Source organism: Macrobrachium nipponense, chromosome 6, assembly GCF_015104395.2.
Source record: "Macrobrachium nipponense isolate FS-2020 chromosome 6, ASM1510439v2, whole genome shotgun sequence".
Lineage (NCBI taxonomy): Eukaryota > Metazoa > Arthropoda > Malacostraca > Decapoda > Palaemonidae > Macrobrachium > Macrobrachium nipponense.
Genome location: NC_061108.1, coordinates 20,483,992 through 20,508,318, shown reverse-complemented (window position 1 = coordinate 20,508,318; position 24,327 = coordinate 20,483,992). Strand labels below are relative to the sequence as shown.

Sequence of the window (24,327 nt, the reverse complement as noted above, 5' to 3'; positions counted from 1 at the left end):
GGTAGATAAAACTATATTTGCCCCCAGGGTAGCTGATTGGAGCTTTGTGGTCCATTTGTGACTGAGTAAGTAATAAACCCATGGATCTTTTAAAAAGCATTGGTAGTCAAAATTTAAGGTAGAGGCAGTAGATATTTAAAATATAGGAGTTCACAATTTATATAATTCATGGAAAAATCTGTGAACTAGGCTGATAACTCTGTAGGTAAAGATTAGACACACAACTCCAGGGCATCTATGTCTTTTGAAGCTGTATAATTGAATTTAGATGAGGCCTGTGATGGAGAATTGATTGAAGCTGTATAATTGTAATTAGATGAGGCCTGTGGTGGAGAATTGATTGGTTTATATATAGAGTTCTGATCCCTTTCATAGACTGTATAGCTCATCCCACTTCAACTACTGGTCCTGGCAGTAAGTCTACACTTGTAAGTAATATTTTTCAGAAAAAATTTTGAAAAAATTATTTCATGCCTCCATGTGTCAGCCATTGCAATTGAGTTAACAACAAGATTCTTCTTAAAAAGAAATAATGTATAGAAATCTGATTTCTTGGCATGGCACCTCAACATACCTGAGCCAATAGGTTATGTTCCTTGTTACTTGTTTCATGGAATGACCTGTAGCATGAAACAGTCTAGTTGTATTTTTTTGTCATTTTGGGTTTTCTGCAGATAAAGCTGAATTTCCCTAACTCCAAGTACTTATAAATTCCTCTTCACTCTTGTGTCTCCCTGGCACGAACCTCGAAATGTTTCCCACTTCACTGTCTCCCAGACAAAAACTAAAACATCCAGGTAACAATGGCCTTGGATCTTGGACCCCAAAATTCTCTAATTCACCAATATGGTTGTGTTATCTGACATTATTCTCACCAAATTTGTCTTTCATGAGAGATGAAAAATCTTACAGATCACAGAAACTCCTTTCAACTATAGAGACTAGGAGGTGGTTTGAAAGTCTAGTGGTTAAGTTTCCATTGTTGTCTTGAGTGACCATATGGATTCCTATCCAGAGGTTTTAAATATCTTGTTGCCACAAAAAAATTTCTGCATGCCATCGGGAATGGTGATTGTGTGGTTCTTTGGTTGAATTGCTACACTCCAGTAGTACATGAGAAGCGGCAGTTCAATGAATTACTCCTAATTTGGACTGTCCAGGAGCAACTTTTGTGGAGAGATGATATGACGTACACTCCAGTAGCTGAGGAGCAACAGCTAAATTTAATATAACCTAATTTTGACTCCAGGACCATTTTTTCCCCGAGATGTTACCCATCAATACTTGCCTTAAGTGTGAAGGAATCTGACCTCTGTAAAAAGCTCCACATCATTGCAGACTACTACTTGGTCCTGTCTTTTGTTGGTATAAACCCAAACTACCATGAGTAAGTGATCCTCATAATCAGCAGTAATTCCAAAAACTTTCTTCTTGATATAAAAACCTTGCTACTGACATAGCTGGGCAGTGTAAGGGAGATGATGCAAAATATGGTGATGCTGCCATTACAAGTTACCAGCTTACCTGCTGAGTCTTATTTCCTGACTGTGCATTCGTCCAGGAATTGGCACAAGAAACACTTGGTAAAAAAAGAAAAAAAATTAAGGACCTATGGCTAATGCAAAAGCAAGCATCCTGAGTGGAAGTACCTATAATCCCAGAAAAAGGATATGGTATTTCTTGGGAAGAGGATGCAGTATTGTGTATAGAGATGTATCTGGTAAACCTTCCTGATGGATTGTCACACAAACAATTGTATCCATCCCTAGAGAATATATTAAAGGATCCTATTCGACTGATGGAGGTCATTGATATGAAGTCATTCCCCTGACATTTTGGGAACTAAAAGAAGTCGGTTGTAACGCCCCAAGAACTTACCCATCTCTTCATTGCCCGATACAAAACATTGACCCTTGCTTGCAGTTTAGGGCTTAATACTTTTCCAGTCTGTGGCTGTATGAATCAAGCCTGTAGTTGGGATGCCAGTGGGGCTCTTGTCTACAGTTATGGAAGTTGATATTTTGCCTTGATGAATTTAACAAAAAGCTTCAGGTTGCCATCTCCTGCAAGAGCTCCAGAATTTCATGATAACTCCTCACTGGTAAGAGGAGAGTCTGTTGGCGAGAATTGTCCATGATCACCCCCTAAGAAACTTGTGAAGTTGGCACAAAAATCCTCTGCCTGTCTGAGGATTATTAGTTAACTGTTTATGATAACTCTCACTGGTAAGAGAGTCTTGGTGAGAATTGTCATGATCACCCTCTAGAGACTTGTGAAGTAGCTAAATTCTCTGCTTGGCTGAGAATTTTGAGGTCCAAGATGCATGAACTGCCAAGTGGGAACAGAAGGTCTATTCTTCTTCAGTAAAGTGTCTACAGTTTGCATGGCTCCAGATTATGACTAATGTAAAGTAGTGGATATGTATTGAAATACCATTGTGTTGTTTATGCAATTACATATATAGTACTGTTTTTCTTAAAATATAAAATTTTGTGCTATTTCAGGTTTATCTTGGCTGCAGTTTCCCCAGCTGTAGTGGTTCCTTCTTTATTAAAACTTGGTGAAGAAGGCTACGGTGTAGATAAAGGAATTCCCACATTGGTCATTGCTGCTGCTAGCATTGATGATGTGTTAGCAATCTCAGGCTTCAGCGTTATGCTTGGATTAACCTTTGCTGAAGGAGGTTGTTTGCTTTTGTCTTAGGTTAAAACTATTTTTTGTTGCATTCATAGTTCCCATTATCTGAGGCACTTCGTATTAGATTTACAGTGTTGAATTTTTTTATTGAATTAATGAAGAATCCCCCTTAAAGTTTCCTTGGTTTTGTTACAATAGTATATATTTATTTTCAGCTTGTATGTGACCTACATATTTCAAATAAATTCTACATAGTGTTTGGTCATGATATATGGTTGAGAATATGACTATACGTATATGTGGTCATTTATTGTGAAAAATTCATATATAACAAGACCAGAAATTATTTTCATTATGTGGCAGTTATAAAGCAACTCTTCAACCTGGATCTAGTAGTTGACATTGTGGGACTCTGCATACAACCTGGATCTAGTAGTTGACATTGTGGGACTCTGCATATGTAATGTGTCAGCCCTAAATATTAATAATATGTAAAAAAAACCTGAAAGATGTTTGATACAGATGTCAAGGTACCGGTAATTATAATAGGCATTCATTCCAGCCATGCTATACTTCACAAATTGTTGAACTAAAGATATTATTGCTGTTATCCTGGGTACCAGCTAGTCTTTTACACTACAAAGAAAAGCTAATTTGTTATTGACTAACTCTCATGAATTTAAGTTTAAAACATTGCTAAATGGTTTGCAATTTTGTAATCCAAGGTGGAAAAATGTGGTGATATTCAGGTAAGAATCTGGATCGCGATGTTTCCCTTAGGCAGTAGGTTGAGTGCAAAATAAGGCTTCATTTTTGAAGAAAGTAACTTTTCAATTAGAAAAGATAAAATCTTTCAGAGGCTACCCTATAAGCATCAGTATAATACACAAACAAAATTTGATTCTCTTTTAAAAAAATAGAGAGGCAATCAACTTACCTTTAAAAAACAGGTTTTGACATAGAAAAACCTATTCTGGTAGTCGCTGTTGAGTCCTCAAAGGAGTACCCACCCTTTCCATGGTCTATCCAGAGCTCCATGGCAACCAGACTAATGTCAAAGAATTTCTCTTAACTGGTCTTATGGCCAATTATGTGTTTGTAATGATAAACATTATAACACGTGGTAGAGTATAAATAGACTCAGGATAGTAGGGCACTTTCTACATTCTCAGCGAACGCTGATACCCAGTTTTCCTACTAGGTCAAAACCTTAAGAAGAAGAAGAGAAGAAGAAGAAGAAGTGGTTATGTGCATACACGCCTTCTTATTGTGTACATACGACCAAAATCTGACAAAGAACGCCACTCCTCTCTTGTTGGTCAATATAGGATGATGCCATACCCAAAACCCATGTCTTTTCATCAGGGAAGTGGGAGGGTTTTGAGGACTCAACAGCGACTACCAAAAATACGTAGGTTTTTCCTATGTCAAACCTGTTTTTTGATTGCATAGTCGCTGTTTCGTCCTCAAAGGAGCTTTACAAAGAAACTGACAGATGACAAAAACTCTTGAATTCAAATCATAACACCCAAAAACATCTTTGGTCCAGGATTAAGCTACTAGTTTCAAGGCTCCATTCTTTATTGCCAATAACTTTAGGTTTGACAACAAAGTACAAGAAACTAAGCACGAACTTACGTTTTTTCAGGGGAAGCTCTGTGGTGACTTAACTAAGCATGCTGGGTACGGTTGCAGTATTGTCAAACTGACCCCAGCTATAATTAGTATACTCACCTGTTGGGAAGACCTGTGGTTTGCCACTGTAGCCCAATGGGTCAAAAATATCCATGCCACCTACCATGCACAATGTACTAGTCGAATTTGTTCGAGCTTGTGGCAACTGTTGCTAGAGTAGAAAAAAAAAAAACGGACCTTTTGGGATGTCTGCCATGACCTCTAGGTTAAAATTAAGTGCATGAACTGGCATAAATGTTGTCTGCTAATTCTAGTTTACTTCAAATAGAATATTTCCTTTTTAAAGGAGCCCCATTCTTGGCCAGGAATGACAGGCCAGAGGACAGTAAAAATTGATTGTCAGCTCTTTGCTGTTGTCCCTATCTATGAGAGCCCAGTTTGCTAATACAGTAGTGCCTCAGGATACGAAATTAATCCATTCCGAAGCGGCCTTCGTAACCTGATTTTTTCGTATCTAGAACTACGTTTTACATGTAAATTGCATAATTTGTTCCAAGATCTACAAAAACACCACAGTAAATTTTATAATAAAGCTAAATTGACCAATAAACAATGAAATAAAACAATTTGGACCATTCAGTACCTAATGTAACTGTGACTGACCTGTAAATAAAGTGTATTAGTGTACAGGGTACAAGAAATACTGTACGTACATACGTGCATATGTAGTAAAATGTGGAACCTTACCTTTCGAGTGAGGCGATGTCCGAAAGTGGCGACAGAGGAGGAGGACAAATGGCAGAAAACATGAACACTTAACTTTATGAAACTCATTATAAAATGGCAGAAAGCATTAACATTAAACTTTACACACATTAACAAATGGCAGCAAACATTAACACTTACTTTACAAAAACAAAAAAACTTAAAATTAATTTCTTTTTTTGCCTTCTTCTGATATATAACTTTTTTTTTGTTTTTTTTTTTACTTTTTTACTTTACGTTTTTGTAACAAATTTCAATTTCACCACTTGCAATTTTCGTTTTTTTTTTGTATCACTTGGACCTTCCTGTTTGCTTACTACTAAAGGCCTCTTTAAAAAATAACTATCCAAGGAAGATTGCTTCCGCCTGCTTTTCAAATGTTCTGAAACGACTCAGGTAACGTCATCGAACTGGACCTTCCTGTTTGCTTACTACTAAAGGCCTCTTTAAAAAATAACTATCCAAGGAAGATTGCTTCCGCCTGCTTTTGACAATGTTTTCCTGAAACGACTCAGGTAAACGTCATCGAACTGCGCAAGGATACGACATGTGTAAGCCTTTTTGGGGGTGTCTTTTCTACAAATGTTTGCACTTTATGAAAAGCAGCTAAAACATCCTTAATTTCTGCCATTGTCATAGGGTCCTCCTCCTCCTCCTCGCCGCTCCTAGAGAACTCTTCTTGAACGACGTTATGTTGCATGGCCTCCAACTCCTTCAGGTCATCCGTTGTAAGCTCCTCTTGGTGCTCCTCAAGAAGGTCATTGATGTCGTCCTCGTCAAGGACCAGCCCCATGGACTTGCCGAGTGCAACGATCTCATCAAGATCTGGTTGCGAAACAGTTCCAGGATTGTCAACTGTTTCTGAATCTGTATCAGCTTTGCCCATGTTGAATCCCTCGAAGTCTCGGGCGGATACAGCATCAGGCCAGAGTTTCCTCCACGAAGAATTCAAGGTTCACCTTGAACTCCTGCTGAGCTTGATCGATGAGTCAGATGCATATGATGATATCGAAATGCTCCTTCTAAAATTCACACAAGGTGAGGTTTGTGTATCGGTGATGTGAAACATCTCTTGAAAAAGATGTTTTGTATACAGCTTCTTGAAGTTCAATATCACTGCTGGTCCATGAGTGAGAGGGTGGTAGGCGGAAGATAAAGAACCTTGATGAAAGAATCCTCTGCTAGGATATCTTCCTCGAGGCCAGGAGGATGAGCAGGGGCATTGTCCAACAACAGCAGACATTTCAGAGGAGGCACTTCTCTTCCAAGAATTTCTTCAATGCTGGGCTGAAACACAGATTACCCACTCGGTGAACAAAAGTCTTGTTACCCAGGCTTTCGCTTTAGCCCCTCCACATCACCGGAAGCTTCTCCTTTAGCACTTTGTGGGCCTTTTTTTGAAAAGGCTCGAGAGTCTTGGAATGAGACACAGTAGGGGCTTCACCTTGCAATCCCGACTGGCTTAGAACAAAGTGCAAGAGTAGCCTGTCCTTTTCATAGGCTTTATGGCTCGGGTAGCTTCTTTCTCTTCCTCCGTGATGTACGTCCGACGAGGACATTTTCTTTCCAAAAAAGGCCAGTTTTCGTCACAGTTGGAGACTTTGCTGAGACCTGTAAGCCTTCCTTGATTGTCATCTCGTCAAACGTCTTAACAAAGGCTTTGGCCGCTTTCGTGTCCAAGCTTTCTTGTCCTTAATCCATACAAGAAGCAGCCCTCTCCATCTCATCATGCACGTGCTCCTCATGATGGACAAAATAATCACACCCCTTGGAAGGTGTAACTGCTTTGATGGCTTTCCTTCTGTTTAAAGATGGTGCTATCGTCGACAGATTTCCCCGGTCGTATTTCTTATTAGCGATCACACTCAAAACCGTAAGCCAGTTTCATAATTTTTAATTATCTCCATCTTTGTCTCATAGAAAGCATCCTCTTCTTTCCGTGAACTTCAGCAAACATTCTTGGGACCCATTGCTAACAATGTAAGTAATTAAGTTCACATACACAAAGGAAGCGAAATCACTAACACGAATTTACGTTAACAAACGAAATCTATGTGAACGATCGAATTCCAGGTGTGTACGATAACGCTGATGCGACAAAATGGTCGAGGGACGCCTTTGCGTAGATGCATGATGGGATAGATTGCTGACCAATAGGAGAGCAGGATCTTACGGCGGTAACTAGTATCAGGAACCAATGGGAGAGCGGGGTAGTATTGGTGGTGGCGAGTCTACTGAGTTGGCGGCGCGCAAGTTTTAAATTGGTCTCAGCGGCCCTGGGCAAATCTCGAACTTTACAGTACACCCTTTCACAAACTGAATTAATTTTCGTACACAGAAACAAAAAACTCTTCGTCTTTGCTTTCGTAACCTGGAATTTTCATACGTAAGAACTTTCGTATGTAGAGGTTCCACTGTCCTAGTTCAAACCCTTCTAGAGAGGATCTTTGTAGTGCAAAAGACTGCAGAAAGGGAAGTGACAACTCCTATACTAGAGTCCAAATCACGAAATCATAAATCAACAATTCTGTTAATGCTGCTTTGTGCACCATGAATGCTGTAACTGCAAGGTATTTGTCTTAAAAAGAGATAATAACTTCTAAAATTTGTTAACCTAGAATTTTTGACAGGCTCTTGGTATTGATACAATGCAACTATTGTATATCTTCCGTACGCAATGGTATTGCCAGATATATGAAGCATGTTAATTTAAGTACGTATATCTTAAGTTTTACCAGACCACAAAGGTGATTGACAGCTCTCCTAGGGCTAGCCCAAAGGATTAGATATTTTTATGTGGCTAGGAGCCAATTGGTTACCTAGCAATGGGACCAACAGCTTATTGTGGGATCCGAACAGCATTATATCGAGAAATGAATTTCTATTACCAGAAATAAATTTCTCCAGTTCCATGTTGGCCAAGCCGAGAATCGAACTTCGGACCACCGGTTTGGTAGCCGAGCGCAAAATTCACTCGGACCAACGAGGAACTCATATGAAGTATGTAATTTTTGCACTAGATACTTAGCAATGTTGGACGAATAATTTTCATGGAATAGATAATATTTGAGAAAATCCATTCATGAAGGTGTTGGCTCAGAAAGGAGAATCCTTAAAACTATTTTCCCTCCTACTAAACGGGACAAAACAACGGACAGTTTGGGAATTTATCTCTTCACCCGTTATTAAAGTAATAGGAACCAATGCCTGTTTGGGGCTATTAAGTAAGCTGTTCCTTAGTAGGTTAGGAGTTTGCTTAACTTCCTCGAAATATGTAACTATGGAGGAAAGGGTAAATCATCCTCCATTTCTTCCAGTCTTGTAGGCAGGCATCTCTTTCTATTGATTGCCTGGCAGTTTAGTGATTCTGATATGTGGCAAACAGGTCCACTTCCATTTGTGGAAGCCTGTTGGCTATTTTCTGAAAGAATGGTTTGTCCATTCCACTCTGTTGGGGCTGTCATTTTCCTTGATAGGGAGTTTACTGTTACTTCCTTTCTTGCCCCATCGAAGGATTGCTAGCATCACCATATTGAGAGGAAGCGAGTATCATCCCAGTCCTCTTAATGTAGGACACTGCAGTCATGTTGTCTAGAACCAACTAATGTCTCTTCTAGAAGTTTGAGTTTACAAAAGACAGCTATCAGCCCCAGGAAATCGATACAGCAATTCCTGGGAGTATCTGAACACCTCCCTGCCACCTGACGTTCCTCCCAACGTCCTCCCAAACTGTCAACAAGGCAAATCTGTGTGTATTATCATTCACACAGAGGAGTCAGGGTGACCTGCATCGCCAGAGATTCCTTCCGGGATCAATCCTTTGTTGAGGTCGGCCTCGCATTTTGTTTGTTGCATGCGACTTCATTTCATTTCATTTGTTGTAATCCAAGTATTGGATCTATTATTGATGCAAATTGCAACAAGCCCGTCATACATTCTAATTGCCTTTTTGAAACTCTGAGCTGTGCAAGGCACATTTTGAGGACTTGCCTCATACTGTTTTGAGTATTGAGGGGAACGAGACAACAAGCCATGAAAATGATCCCTAAACATAGTCCCAGCTACTGAAAGTATCAGCGGTGTGTGAGGTGGGATTTTTCTAATTTATCATTAAACCTTGACTTGTTTATTCAGTTAGTCAGTTGACCACTGCTCTTAGGTTTTTTCAAGCACACTTTTCTTGTGGGCCCCCATAGCAAGCAGTCATCTAGGTGGGCTATTATAATTGTATTTCTGATTTCTCGAAGAACTACCGTCACTGAACTTGGTCAAATCTTAGGGCAATGTTTAGCCCACAGGGGCTGGCTTTTAAATCTGTGCATTTCTGTCACTATCCAGAGGCTTAGGAAGGGACGGAAGGGAACGACACAAGGATGTGTCAGTTATGTATCTGTCAGAACTAATTTGCTTTTAGAACGATTGAACGTACTAGGGCAATGGTAGTTATTTGGAAAATATGGCAAACAGCATGCTTGTTCAATGTTGATAGGTCTAGGATCACTCTTCGTTTGGAGGAATCCTTTTTGTGCTTGATGACAAATAACCGCACTTTCTCTATGGCTCCCATTAACAGGGACTGTCTGCACGTAACATTCCAAAGAGGGGCCTGGTTTGGAAGAACCCCTTTACAGGAGGGGAATGGATGAGACTGTTCCTACCCCACCCTGTTTAAAATTAGTGCTGTCCTCCCATAGGGAAGACTTCAATTGCCTGTGTGTCATGAAGTCGACCCCCAACCATACCATTCCCATTGGTGTCCACCTCTTCCCTACCTCTGCCCATGATAGGATTCCATTTATTGCTTTTCTACTTCCTATAAAAGGTCTTTGGACTTTGTTAAAAAATTTTCTTATTGTTGTTGTGGTCCTTTTGTGAAGCATCATCCTATTTGAACACTTACCTGTTCTTTGATGAAAAAAAACCTTTTGGGGTGAAATACCAAAAGGCTTGACCTTTTTAGTTGGGCCTGGATTGGGTATGGGGATGTTTTGGATATTTGCTTCCTAAATTCCCTTTCTCCCACAAAGAGTACTCTCATACAATTCTGTTGCCGGCTTGCTCATTAAGTTTTTTAACCACAACAGACTCCTCAACAGGTCCTTACAGTAAAGGTTATGATGTAATAATTAAGTTACATTAGGAAGTGACTAATTGGAACCCTCCAATGCTTCCATTTGCACTTTTATGTGCCACTTTAGCAAGTCATAGGATGCTTACCATAGGGTTCTGACAAGACTTTTAACCACAACAGCAACAGTTGTTCTAGAACATTTTGGAAGACTTTTAATGGCAACTTCCAGTAAGATGGTAGAGGTTATAATACTAAAGAGGTGGATCCTAATACGAAAACTCTGTTGAGGCTGTCACCTCTGAAATTCTTCTCACAGGGGTCCTATATTGGTGTGTAACTATGAATAAAGGAGGCTTTTCCCTCCCCCTTTCAGAAGGGAGCTGGAGTGTTGCCTGTTCCTTGGTGGAGTTTTGCAAAACTGGAATGATCAAGAAAATGGATTTAATTCTGCCATTATCTCTAGTCTTTTAATCACTATACAAAAATCTGAACAAACTGTCTTTACAGGATTAGTAAATTTTGATGAAGGGACAGAAGGCTGGAACTCTTTCGTGAGCAACTTTGGTCCCAATGAAGGGTGTCTTCTATCGCTTTTAATGTTATAGACAGATGCAACAAGGCTGTTTCTGTTCGTGGTCTTTCACATGTACAGCTTTGACCATAGTTTTTTCTCTCATTTAATTAGATATTTTACTATAGTGAGAGAAAATGTGCACTGATGTGTCTAACCAAGGATCCTGCCATATTTTGATATGAAATTTTGTATTCAGAACTGACCAATAGTGGTTTCTGGCCATAAGTCCAACACTAGACCTTATTTGGGCAACATTTGCCTCCCCTCTCACTTTTAGGTTGCAGGATACAGTCTCATCACAGTTGAAGACTTGCTGAGAACTGTAGCCTTCCTTGACTGTCATCTCGTCAAACGTCTTAATAAATGCTTGGGCCGCTTTTGTGTCCGAGCTGGTCGCCTCCCCATGTGCCGCACCACCAAATGGATGCCAGTCCGTTTACAGAATTTTTCGAACCACCCATGAGAAAGCCTTGAATTCGGGGTGGGGTTGGCGTTGATGTCCCTTCTCCTGCGTTGTCTTCAGCCTGGGCAATCAAATCGCCGAAAATAGCGCTGGCCTTCTGGCAGATTGCCGTCTCTGTTATCGTATAGCCAGCGATTTCTTGTCTTTTATCCACACAAGAAGCAGCCTTTCCATCTCATCGTGCACGTGGCTCCTCTTGCTAGACAAAATAGTCATGCCCTTGGAAAGTTTGTAGCTGCTTTGATGGCATCCTTCTGCTTAATGGATGGTGCCTATTGTCGCGACGGATTTTCGGCCATATTCCTTGGCGATCACACTCAATCGCATGCCAGCTTTATACTTTTTATTATCTCCATCTTTGTCTCCAAAGAAAGCATCCTCTTCTTTCCTACTTCAAGTTTCTTGGGACCCATGACTACGTATATACTGTACGTAATTAAGTTTATGTAATACGTATACGTATGAAGTAAAGTTCTTCACACAACACAAATAAAGTATCTACAATGAAATCACTAACGAATTTACGTTTAATAAACAAAATCGTATAGAACGAACAAATTCTGCGTGCTTACGATACCGATGATGCGGGCAAGTGGCCGGAAAAGAAAGCCGCTACGTAGAGCACGATGAGAGAGATGCTGACCAATAGGAGAGCAGGATCTTATGGTGGTGACTAGCATCAGGAACCAATGAGAGAGTGGAGGGATGGTGGCGAGTCTACTCAGTTGGCGGCGCACTGAGTTTTTAAAATTGTTATCGGTGGTCCAGGCGAATCTCGGACTTTACAGCAACAAGCCTTTCGTATCTTGAGCAATTTTCATATGTAAATCATTGTTCAACATTATAGACTAATTTTTTTAACAAAATTTTTACAAACTTAAAATACACTTAGCTTTCAACCATATATATTTTTCATCAACCTGAGTAATGAAATTAATACGTAAGTGAAGAACAAAATTCTCTGGACCTAACCTAAACGATCATCAATCGTGAGAAGCGCCGACAAATAAAGCGATTACAGCTTTTTGTTTTTACTCACAATAAACCATATTGCTCTACAGTCTAAATAAAAAAATTTTAAACTGGAACTTAAAACTATGTACTTAACTGAGTCAATAAGTGAAGAATTAACTTCTCAGCTCTAGTTTCTTGACTGACCAGAAAGGGAACAGCATCTCGGTCGGATTTTGGTCGTATGTAAACAATATGACGGTGCGTATGTGCATAACCACTTCTTCTTCATCTTAAGGTTTTTTACCAAGTAGGAAAACTGGTATCAGCATTTGCTGAAGATAATAGAAAAGTGCCCTATTATCCTGAGTCCATTTATACTCTATTACGTGTTTATAATGTTTATCATTACGACACATACCTAGCCATAAGACCAGTTAAGAGAATTCTTTGACATTAGTCTGTTTGCCATGGAGCTCTGGATAGACCATGGAAAGGGTACTCCTTTGAGGATGAAACAGCGACTATGCTATCAAAAATACTTAGTAACATTGTTCTTTTTAAGTCCTTCCCTATTGTTTTAATTTAGTGATTCAAGTATATGCTTTCCCATGTCAGTAGTCTGGATTGAAGTTTTGTTGATAAAGATAGCAATAGTATACTGATATTAAGCTCAAGTAATCATGAATAAATTTTGAGTTCAGAGATTTTACACACTTGAGCTCTGAGTACAGTATTCTTGATGTTATCTCTTATTCACATGGTTCACCCTACATGGACGATATTAAAAGGACCAATCGAGATATTGTTGGAATCATGTATGGTGTATCTTGGCGTTTTATGTTGGTACATACCATATAGAGAAAAGAAAAAACAGACCCTTGTTTAAACTGCTACTCCTCTTTGTACTTGGTTGTTTGCTCTCTTTGGCAGTCAGAAGGTTTGTAATGCAGCTTTATTTTGAGTTTAACGCTTTTAATATAAATACTAGTATGTATCCTGCCACCATATACTATATGTACTTGTGTATCATGCAACTTTCCAAAACATAATTTTTAACCTAATTTTAGGTGACAACACACGAGATACAAAATGTGTGTGAACCGTTGACCAAGGTTAGGGTGTCAAGCCAACAGTATCCATTTGTAAAAGCCAAATAGTACTGTTCTGTTTAAAATTATAGGTTGATAAGAGTGTTGTTGTTTTATGTGTGTATCCAATTACTGTATATTGCAAGTATTTTCATTTATAAAATATGTATTACCAGAATGCAAATGGTGCCTAATCACCATTTGCATTCTGGTAATAACGTATTTTACATTCTCAATATCATCTGATTAAGTTTTACCAGCATCATCATTGCCATGTGCTGCACAACTCCTCACTGCCATTAGTTAGGAAATGAAATGTATGCACTCAAAATTACATTTTTTTTATTTTTTACTAATTAACAAAGTTGAGTTTAAAGAATGTGGCTTACCTTTAATTTATAAATGTAGAATATGTGTTTGCCAATTCGGGATGATTGCATTTGCACTTCATATGATAGTGTTCCCTCAGCTGCAGCTACAGCCTGCCATTTCAAATTTAGTCTTATGCTTTATTAAGACCTTCTCCATTGAATGAAAGATGAATTTGAAATTAATTTTATTTTATACTTTTGGAAGTCACCACTGAGAAATAGCAAGTTTTTTAACAAGTCAACAACTTAAAGCAACCCTTATTGCATATATTCCAACTCCTTCAGAATAGTCTAACATTCAAATTGTTAAATGATCATACAGACTAAACAATTGAAATGTACTAACTAATTGTTAGCCTAAGTTTTATGCTATGACACCCAGGTTACTTCACCCTTATTCTAAATCACATCAAAACTATATTGCATTGTGTATTTTATCCGAGATCTAAATGGTGCAAACCTACTACTGTTATTGTTATTGAGATTGGCATGAGTACAATCTCTACTTTGTAACCCTCGTTTAAAAGAACACTCAAGAATTCTCCTTATCTTACAGTATGCATGCATACCTTACTAAAAGAAATCTCGCCCTAAAATGTTTTTAAATGAAAGGGAATACTTAAGTAGAGTTTGAAGGCACCACAACAACTATGGCTGAATCTCCGAGTCATTCCTAGGTACAACTACTCTACATCAGAGCTGTAACAAGACTAACTTTCACAACCATTGTTGAGCCAGCACCAAACGTTCGACTAACAAACCGAACAACAAACAACCGACGACCATATTACTTAAGCAGCTATTTCACGTACAGAGTCCACTTTACATAAATAAGGAAAACACATGAAATTACACACAGCTTACCAAAAAGTACTAATCCCTTGTCTAAGTTTTATAGTGTGATAGTTTGCAGTAACTATCACCAGCAAACGGCTATTTTCGTAATTTGCATGAAATAGTAGGTGGTGGTTAATTCTAAGAAATATTAATGAATTATCATTCAGAAGATGAGCTCTATTTACTATATGGAACAAGCCCACAGGGGCTATTGACTTGAAATTCAAGCTTCCAAATAATATGGTGTTCAGTAAAAAGAATAAGAGTAGATACCAGGAAATGCAAAAAGAGAACTCGCTTATTAAAAGATAAAAAAATAAATTAACAAAATAGTTAGATAAAAATGTAACTGAATTGTATTAGGGTAGTGATGCATTGCATTTTTCTTGAACTTTTGAAGTTCCTTTTGCACAACATTCTCGGGGAGAATTTCCACAGTTCAACAATGAGAGGAATAAGGACCTCTGGAACATAAGTTTGACAGCCAAACATATTTACTTCATACTTGTGCTGCTGTTCAGTAAATCTGGTTGCTTTTAGCAGGATAAGTGGATCAGGAACAATTGTGAATATGCAAGATCTCTGTTAAAATACAGCTTATGGAAAATTGACACACAAGAGACCATCTGTCAGAGAACAAGTATTCTTGTAAAGGAAAGGACAAATGTACCTAAAAGAAAAAGCATTTGCTGACGCTTTCATTAGATTGTTGGTGCACTTTTACTCCTTTTAGGTACTGTAAGTAAAGTTTCTCAATACTTTTAAATGGCTTTCACATTGTATAATTTTTAATCTACTTCATAATAAGTGTTAACCATCAGTGATTTGCTTTATTGAGAAGTGAAATAATAGACGTTGTGGCATGCCAACTTTCATTGGAACTAAGGAAACATATAGTACCAACATATCTATATGTATATGGTATGAGAAATTATTTGATTCAGGTATAGCCCCCTTTTTTCTCTTTTTTTCTCACTCGTCCTCAAGTAGAATTTTAATCTTTGAATTATTGTATCATGTAAGGTGTTACAGTGGAAGAAAGGTGGAGATACTTTTGCATCATGCAGTTAGTTGCTGCGATAGTTTAATAGATAGTGTTAAGATTTTAGAACATTTGTAATGAAATAGGACTCTTAGTAGAATGAAACAATATTTTTGTATTTACTTTCTGGATTTTAACCAACCCTTAAACGCCGAGCCGGTATTTCCGAAAGTGTCTCCCGTATGCCGGCGGGGTTGGCGGGAGTGAGCGCCGAAGCGGAAAAAAAAAAAAGTTAATTTTTTTTTTTCAAAAAAATTACAGCACACTTAGTTTCAAGATTAGAGTTCATTTTTGGCTCCATTTTTGTCATTGCCTGAAGTTTAGTATGCAACCATCAGAAATGAAAAAAATCTCATTATCATATATAAATATTGGAACATATATGACAGCGCAAAAAAAAATTCATATATAATTGTATACAAATTGCGCTGTGAGCAAAACGGTTAAAGCTAATGAGTTAATTATTTTTTGTTGTATTGTTCACTAAATTGCGAGGATTTTGGTATATAACAAATTGTAAAACAATCAAAGCAACACAGAGAAAATATTATCACAAATATATGCATGAATTGCGTACACGCGGACATAAAAAAGTTGTTTAAAAAATTCACCATAAATTGAAAATATTGTGCTAAGAGACTCCCGTTTGTTGCCAAATGAAGGTAATTGATTGAATATTTACTAGACTGTAAGTTTTGTAGCTTACAATTGCAGTTTTCGAACCATTTCGGTCGAGTTTAAAGTTGACCGAAGGTCAAATTTTATCTATTTATTGTGATTTATATGAAAATATTTCAAAAACTGGTAAAAGCTACAACCATGAGTATTTGTTGTTGTATTCTACATAAAATTGCACACATTTTCATATATAAATCTTTATGTAACGGCTAATATAAACAGTGCAAACATTACGACAAACTCATGAAAAGAATTTCTGATTTTTTCGGCAGAGTTATCGCGCGGATATAAGGAAATTTTTTTTCAAAAATCCACCATAAATCAAAATATTGTGCTAGAGACTTCCAATTTTTTTGAAAAATAAAGGTAATGATTGAATATTACTAGAATGTAAGAGTTTTAGCTTACCAATTGCGTTTTTAGACCATTTCGGTTGAATCAAAGTTGATCGAAGGTTGAAATTTTGGCACTTATCGTGATTTATATGAAAATATTTTGAAACTGGTAAAAGCTACAACCATGGGTTGTTTTTTGTTGTATTCTACATGAAATTGCACACTTTTCATATATAAAAAACTTTATGTAACGGCTATATAAAACAGTGCAAAAATTACGACAAACTCACAAAAGCATTTCAGATTTTTTCGGCAAGAGTTACCACGCGGACGTAAGGAAAAAAGTTTTTTTCAAAAAAGTCACCATAATTCGAAATATTGTGCTAGACTTCCAATTTGTTGCAAAATGAAGGTAAATGATTGAATATTACTAGAATGTAAGAGTTTTATCTTACATTTGCATTTTTCTACCATATTGGTTGTCAAAGTTGACCGAAGGTTGAAATTTTGGCACTTATCGTGATTTATATAAAAATATTTCAAAACTGATAAAAGCTACAAACATGGGTTGTTTTTTTGTTGTAATCCACATGAAATTGCGCACATTTCCATTTATAAAACTATGTAACGGCTATATCAAATGGTGCAAACATTACAAACAAACTCACAAAAGAATTTCTGATTTTTTCGGCAGAGTTAACCGCGCGGACATAAGGAAAAAGTTTTTTTTTTAAATTTACTATAAATTGAAATATTGTGCTAGAGACTTCCAATTTCTTGGAAAATGAAGGGAAATGATTGAATATTACTAGAAAGTAAGAGTTTTAGCTTACAATTGCGTTTTTCCACCATTTCGGTCGAGTCAAAGTTGACTGAAGGTTGAAATTTTGGCACTTATCGTGATTTACATGAAAATATTTCAAAACTGATAAAAGCTACAACCATGGGTTGTTTTTGTTGTATTCTACATGAAATTGTGCACATTTTTATGTATAAAACTCTATGTAACGGGTAATATAAAACGGTACAAAAGTTACGACAGTGACGAAATAATTTCTGAGATGTGTCACTGATGCTTTTTAGTGCGAGAAGAAAGAAATTCGCGCATGCGCACCTGGGTAACGCTTGTAGACAAAACAACAGCTTGATCCGTGAGCTCCCAGCATCCCTCAAAGGCGCAAGATTCAAAATTTTTCGGCAAGTAGGCTTATAACTATTTTTCCGCGAATGTTTAAAAAAACTTTTTTGAGTTGACGTATTTTACGTCAATTAAGCACAATTTTTTGTCTACGTAAATATACGTCCAATAGGTGTTTAAGGGTTAATCTATAAACGCTTGAAGTTTGTTATATTCATACTAAAAGTAAAATGTTTGTTACAGGCAGCATTAGAAAGTGCTGGGGCTATAGCTGTCTTAACAGTGGCTTTTGTTGCTGGCCTTGGATGGAGAAAACCCGAAACAGAGGTAAGACTGCCTTTACAGGCCCTGAATACCCATGAAAAGCACCTCAGCCTCATGGTCATTGTTTGCTATGTTTTTAGGGAATCTTGGTTGTCTTTGGGATTTTCCTTATATTATTTGCTTTAAAAAGTCTACCCGTACTCACACAATGAAGCAAAAGAAGAAATGTAATCTCTTTTAAAAAAAACCACATAAAGACTGTTTTAGCATGTTAGATTAACGACAATATCCTATAGTACCGTACATGTTTAAATGTAATTATGCTTATTTTAACTACAGATCTTAGAATTTCATAGCAGTCTCATACGATTTAACAAAGAGGCATAACCCAATCACTTTTTTAAAAAATATTCATGTGTGTGTGTGTGTATATATATATTTCGGGCTTAACCTGTGTCGCCCTGTGAAATGGTTTCCCTTGGATACTATTTTCTTAGGAAGAATAATTGCTATTCATCCTAGAGAAAAAAGAAACTATATAATGCCAAGATAAATGGCTCGCTCACCTCTAATAGAAGTGTCGGTATAGTAAGGAGCGAGTGGAATCACTACCAGAGGTCCCTTGCCATTTAGCTTCTTCCTTCGACAAAACCCCGAACTAAACGAGGAGCCGTGCTACAGCTCCCGTCTACTACTACCGTCAGCGCCTCCGACGCCTGAGACATCATTCCTTCGATAGCGCGCTTTACAATCACGCGTTAAAATTTTTCTGTGCTGTGTATTCGCTTATTCTGGATTTATCTTTTATTTCAAGATGTCTTCAGCTTCTGCTTCTAAGTTAAGTACTGTTTGGGGTTACTGATCTCATTTTATGATGATCTTCTTGTTTTTTATATATATTCGGAGCCTTATCGGCCGGTATGCGCCCCTCGACCGCATTGGTCGTACGGGTTCTCTCTCTCGGTTCTTCCATACCGTGAGGGATTTCCCTTCTCACAGTACTTTAGATATGGTTACTTACACATAGTCTCTATATCTTTTATGCAGTTAGCTTATTAGTTAGGCCTCCACGGGGCACGCTCCGACCGCACACGTTCGGACCTTAGTCTAGCTACGCCTTACGTTGTTAGGACTTTTTATCAGTCATGGTTTTGAGAATTATATCATCTTATTATTTCTGATGTTCCCTCTTACCTTCTTTAGTTCCTGATTACCAATTAATAATATTGTAGGTACTAGGTTGGGCTAACATACACCATGCTTCGGTATGGCGATTAGCTTACCTGTTATCACTATTTTTACCGTTAGGTTAGGCTTTTCATACCCCAATTGTCGATTGGTGATTAGCCTACCCCCCGTTTTCTTGAACTAGAGGTTAGATTAGGCTAACATACCCCTTTCTTCGGATCGGCGATTAGCCTATTCTTCTGATTGATTAGCTTCGTGTTCCCCGTGTTAGTCTAGCTTTAAGATATCGCTTTAATTTTATTATTTGATGATTTATTATAAGTAATCCTATATATATCAGTGATATTGATGTTGTTCTGACGCTCTTCCCCACCTCGTGTTTATCACCTGGCTGGGAAGACCACTGGTCAATCGCGGTGAGCCACCCCCGGTTTTACGGGATCCCCCACCGTCCCCCATTTCCCCCTCCATACATTGCCATCCACGTCGATGGGTGATGACTCGTTTCTCACGCTAGCGTCCGAGTCTGCATGAGAGGGGTGACTCACGGGGCTGGTGGTGGGGAGCTCCCCCGCCCTACTGGTGTTCTCACTCGTCATGTGTCTCGGGGTGGGGGCCCTCGGGACCCTCCTCCCCCTACTTCGCCGTCCTTAACTGGACCGCTCATGGGGTTTTTTTTTTAGGGAGGCTCCCCTACCCCACGTACTTCCCTTCCCTTTCCCCCCCAGTTCAGTCCGGCAGGTGTCTATCCCGCCGCTACCAAACATAGAGAGGGGGGAGGGAACCACTGGGTGCCTATCCACTTAGGATAGTTTACACGAGCAATTACTGATATGATGGGTTTTTATTTTTATTCTAATTTATTGTTTAAAAACCTTTTGCGTTACTCCGGGGTTTCTTTTTATTTCCGCCTCTTGCACTATCCCTTGCTTCGTTAGAAGTTTGACATTGCTCACAATCAATATTAATTAACTCCGGGCCCTATGGAGTCTATTTTTAACCATATAACAAGTGAGCTTAGGGGGAGGCAGAGACTTTCTTCCCCCCTCGTAACTTTTCTACGTATATTCATACGGAGCGAGCATTAGAGCTTACTCTGGCATTCCTTTGCGTGCCACTTATACGTAGAACTCTATCCATCGGTCCTACTCCGGCACCCACGGATATTTTGCATTTTATACCACCGGAGGTTGTCATTGGTACTCATGTATCCTTTGACTTACAGATGTTGTGCTGCCAAGAGATTGGGTGCAGTGCCGTCCTCCAAGACCCGTGCGGCCATATAGTATTGCCGCTCTCATGCAGGATGTGCAGTGAAAGTGGAGGATTTTATAGTTTGGCACCACGAAGCCTGCCAAACCTGCTACTTGCTAGTAGGCGATGCCTCACTAGTAAGTAAGTTTTTCTTAGCACTTCCTTCATTCATTCATCACCTGGAATACTGGTTATTATTATATACCTTTCACATATGTGACACATATTCACATAGTCTCAACACAACAGACATTCCTCCCCTATCCTCTCCCTAACTCTAGACCTTTCTTACAAGGGTTCTAATGAGAGAATGAAGAAGGCTTTGTCTACTCTCAAAGCATGGGAAGGGGGTTTTGGCCGGAATTCGAAGGGCCGCCCCTACATTCTTACCCAGGACATGGCGGACCTAGTATTCCAGGAGCCAAGAAAGGATCAGTGGTGGACCCGATAGCGGCCGCCCCTTTGCTGGCCGACCTCACAGGTCATGATCTCCCTTCAGGATGGGGATTTCCCAGAGGACGTAGCAGAAGACGTTGCGGCAATGAACCTCGACGTCGAACCCATGGCTATTGACTCCATGGGTACAGGTAGGGTGTAGTAGGGGCAGCTTCTGTGGGTTCTCAGGGCCCTTTCCTGAGTTCCCTTTCCCTTTTCCATTCACCTTCTACTGATCCTTCTACTTCCACTTCTTTCCGGGGCTTCACTGAAGACCAGCGGTCTGTCCGACCTAAGGTTGCTTTAGTGATCCCCAAGGCTAAGTCGACCGAGGAGAAACTTAAAAGTAAAAAGTCTCTCCCCAAGAAATCGGTCATCTTGGCAGACACTATAACTCCAGCTCACCACCCTGGAACAGTTAGGTCAAGGGCGGCCTCGTTCGTCTGCGTCGAGGTCCGCCAAATGTAAATCACGTAAGGATCTCGGGCTCAAGTCCCGCCTTTTGATCCAGAATCCTTTTCGGCAAACATTCTGGAGCAGGTGGGAGTGATGGTAGGGGCCTTGGTTGACAACAAGGTCGGCTCGGTGCTCTCCCAGCTCTCCAGTTCTGTTACGTCTTCCGGCCAGTCGATCCAATCGCTGGCGGAACGGCTGGCCGCTCAGGAGAATGCCATCGCCAGGATTCAAACCTCGATCGTGGCAGGTTCCCCCCTAACTGTGCCACCTTCTCCTCTTCCCCCAATGCCAGATTCCAGCCAACTGCCGGAATTCAAGGCGGCCAACCCTTGGAGGATTGCTTCATATGCCCCGTTTGTCAACGGAATGTTGACCATCGAAGGCATAGGAACTCGAAGGCGTGAGGACTTCGAGTTCCACCCCAGGGACCTTCAACCACCATTCATTGGCTAAGTCCAGCTAACGGAAGCAGCAATGATGAGAGAAGACAAAGTTCCCAAGGAAACAGTGATCCTTCCGAGGGAACAGGCACAGCAGACTCTAATGAGAAGTCTGAGGAATGGGGGTGTGAAAATACCCGCATCACAGCCTTTAGAAGTCCCTTCACCATTTTTACTCCGGTGGAAGGGACTCCGCTACCACTGACCCTTAGGTAGTGGAAGCAACCTTTCAGGCCGCCCTGAAAGACGAGCCCTGCCTCAACTACGAGAGACGGAACCCACCTCTCTCTTAGTCCCAGGCTCCGAGATGTACTTCGAGGGGGCAGTTCCTACTTTTTCAGTAGGAAAACTAAAGGCGGACTGTGCCACCTCTCTCTTTAGTGAGAGACTTCCTAGGTTGTCGGACTCCCTCATCCAGACGGAGTACGAGCGCCCGACCCAGGCTCGCGAGATCCCTTTTCCTCCATGACTATGGCGGAGATGATGGCTCTTGTATACCAACAAGTGCCGTTGTTTAAAGTTTTGGCTAAAGGTCTGCTGCACACCATGCAGTGTGACCTTTACGACTTCCTCATAGCCAGGAGGAATTGTAGGAAGCACGTTCTGGCGGAAGCTACTATCCGCCATGAACCGAACAAACTGATTGCTTCCTCAATTTGGGGAACGACCTCTTCCCAGCACCAGTGGTAGCAGAAGTCCTTCATGAAGCCTCAAAGGTTAACCAGTGCCTCAAAGTCAGGTGGCGACTGGTAGCAAAGCGGAGGCAGGAATCTTCTGGTCCTAACCAAAGGATCAAGAAGAAACCAAGGAAGTTCTCTCCCATTCCAGCCTTCTCAGCAGACGTTGGTTCAGGCAGTCCCAGCATCACAGGGCAACCATCGTCGAAGGGTCTTCAACAATACCTTGTCCTGACCCTCAGTCCCAGCAACCTCAACCCTCTACTTCCTTTGCTGTCTCGCCAGCCTACAACTCCAACTATGAAAGCCAGAACTTTCAGGCTTTCAATAGGTTTGGCGAGAGGTAGCAGAGCAAGAGGTGCCTCTCGATTCAGAGGGTCCGGCAGGGCTGCAAACAGAGGAAGAGGTTTCCGAGGAGCAAGAGGTGGCCGCCCCTTGGCAAACCAGCAGTGAGAGTCCCAAGGTAGGAGGGAGGCTGTACCTCTTCTGCCAGCGGTGGGGGGTTCAGCCCTTGGGCTCAAAGTATAGTGACAAAAGGCCTAGGTTGGAGTTGGCTAGAGGGCCCTCCTCCAACAAACAGATTCTATCAAGCACCAACAACGGAATTGGTAGAGTATACCAAAGACCTCCTTCTCAAAGGAGTAGTCTCAAGAGTCAACAATTTAAAATTTCAAGGACACTTGTTCAGCGTGCCAAAGAAAGACTCGGAAAACCGAAGAATCATCTTAGACTTGTCCCATCTGAACTTATACATTCATTGCGACAAGTTCAGGATGCTGACCGTTTCACAGGTACGGACCTTACTTCCCCGTGGGCGTCACAACCTCTATAGATCTTACAGAATGCCTACTATCATGTTCCCATAGCCAGACACTTTCCCTTCCGTCCGTTCCTAGGCTTCAAACTAGGCAACAGATCCTACTCCTTCAAAGTAATCCATTCGGGCTCAACATGGCCCCCAGGATCTTCACCAAATTGGGCGGAAGCAGTTATGCAAGAGCTAAGGAAACAGGGAATAATGTTAGTGGCTTATCTGGACGATTGGCTTATTTGGGCAAAGAACCCCAAAGAATGCAAGGAAGCAACGGTCAAAGTGATCAAATTCCTGGAACATTTAGGTTTCCAAATAAACAAAACCAAGTCCAGACTAACACCGGAATCTCGATTCCAGTGGTTAGGCCTTCAGTGGGACTTGCAATCGCGCGCACTATCAATTCCGTTGTTGAAAAGGAAAGAAATTGCAAGAGCTACAAAACAATTTCTCAACAACAACAAACATCCCGGAGGTGCCAGGAGAGGATCCTGGGCTCACTCCAGTTTGCATCAGTCACAGACGTTCTGCTCAGAGCCAAACTCAAAGATATAAACAGAGTATGGCGCTCAAGAGCGAATTGCAGATCACGGGACAAACTAGCCTCTATCCCAGCGATCTTACGGAAACGTCTCCGCCCATGGACGGAGACAAAGAATCTTTCAAAAGCAATTCCTCTACAGTTCCCTCCTCCATCATTAGTGATCCACACAGACGCCTCACTAACAGGGTGGGGAGGATACTCCCAGTACGAAAAAGCTCAAGGAACTTGTCGTTAACATTCCGCCAGCTACATATCAATGTACTGGAGGCCATGGCAGTATTCCTCCCCCCACACTGAAACGACTCCGTCCGCCCAAGAACTCACATTTCAAACTAGTTCTGGACAGTGCAGTAGTAGTACACTGCATCAACAGGGGCAGATCCAAGTCAAGCCACTTGAACCATGTCATGATAGCCATCTTCTCTCTGGCAAACAAAACAATGGCACCTGTCAGCCACTCACCTGGCAGGAGTCAAGAACGTAGTAGCAGACGCTCTATCTCGCTCCTGCTCCGTTGGAATCGGAGTGGACACTGGACAGGAGTTCATTCATTGGATCAGTCTACAAGTCCCCGGACTCCAAGTAGACCTCTTCGCCACGGAGTCAACCACAAACTCCCTTGTTACGTGGCACCCAACCTCGATCTCTTAGCATACGCTACGGATGCAAT

At 40.4% G+C, this 24,327-nt stretch overlaps 2 protein-coding genes across 2 annotated transcripts in view; one reads left to right on the top strand and one right to left on the bottom strand.

The window, feature by feature from the left end:
• The window catches only part of LOC135216390 (sodium/hydrogen exchanger 9B2-like), a gene marked incomplete in the record, with an annotated part of 345,785 nt that overhangs the window by 241,956 nt on the left and 79,502 nt on the right, over positions 1 to 24,327 (bottom strand).
• LOC135216448 (sodium/hydrogen exchanger 9B2-like) overlaps positions 1 to 24,327 on the top strand; it is a 110,477-nt gene that overhangs the window by 49,589 nt on the left and 36,561 nt on the right. The window contains exons 5-8 of the mRNA XM_064251818.1: positions 2,505 to 2,683; positions 5,914 to 6,080; positions 6,958 to 7,017; positions 17,832 to 17,915. Coding sequence (XP_064107888.1) covers positions 2,505 to 2,683; positions 5,914 to 6,080; positions 6,958 to 7,017; positions 17,832 to 17,915 — 490 coding nt within the window. The remainder of the gene's footprint in view (positions 1 to 2,504; positions 2,684 to 5,913; positions 6,081 to 6,957; positions 7,018 to 17,831; positions 17,916 to 24,327) is intronic.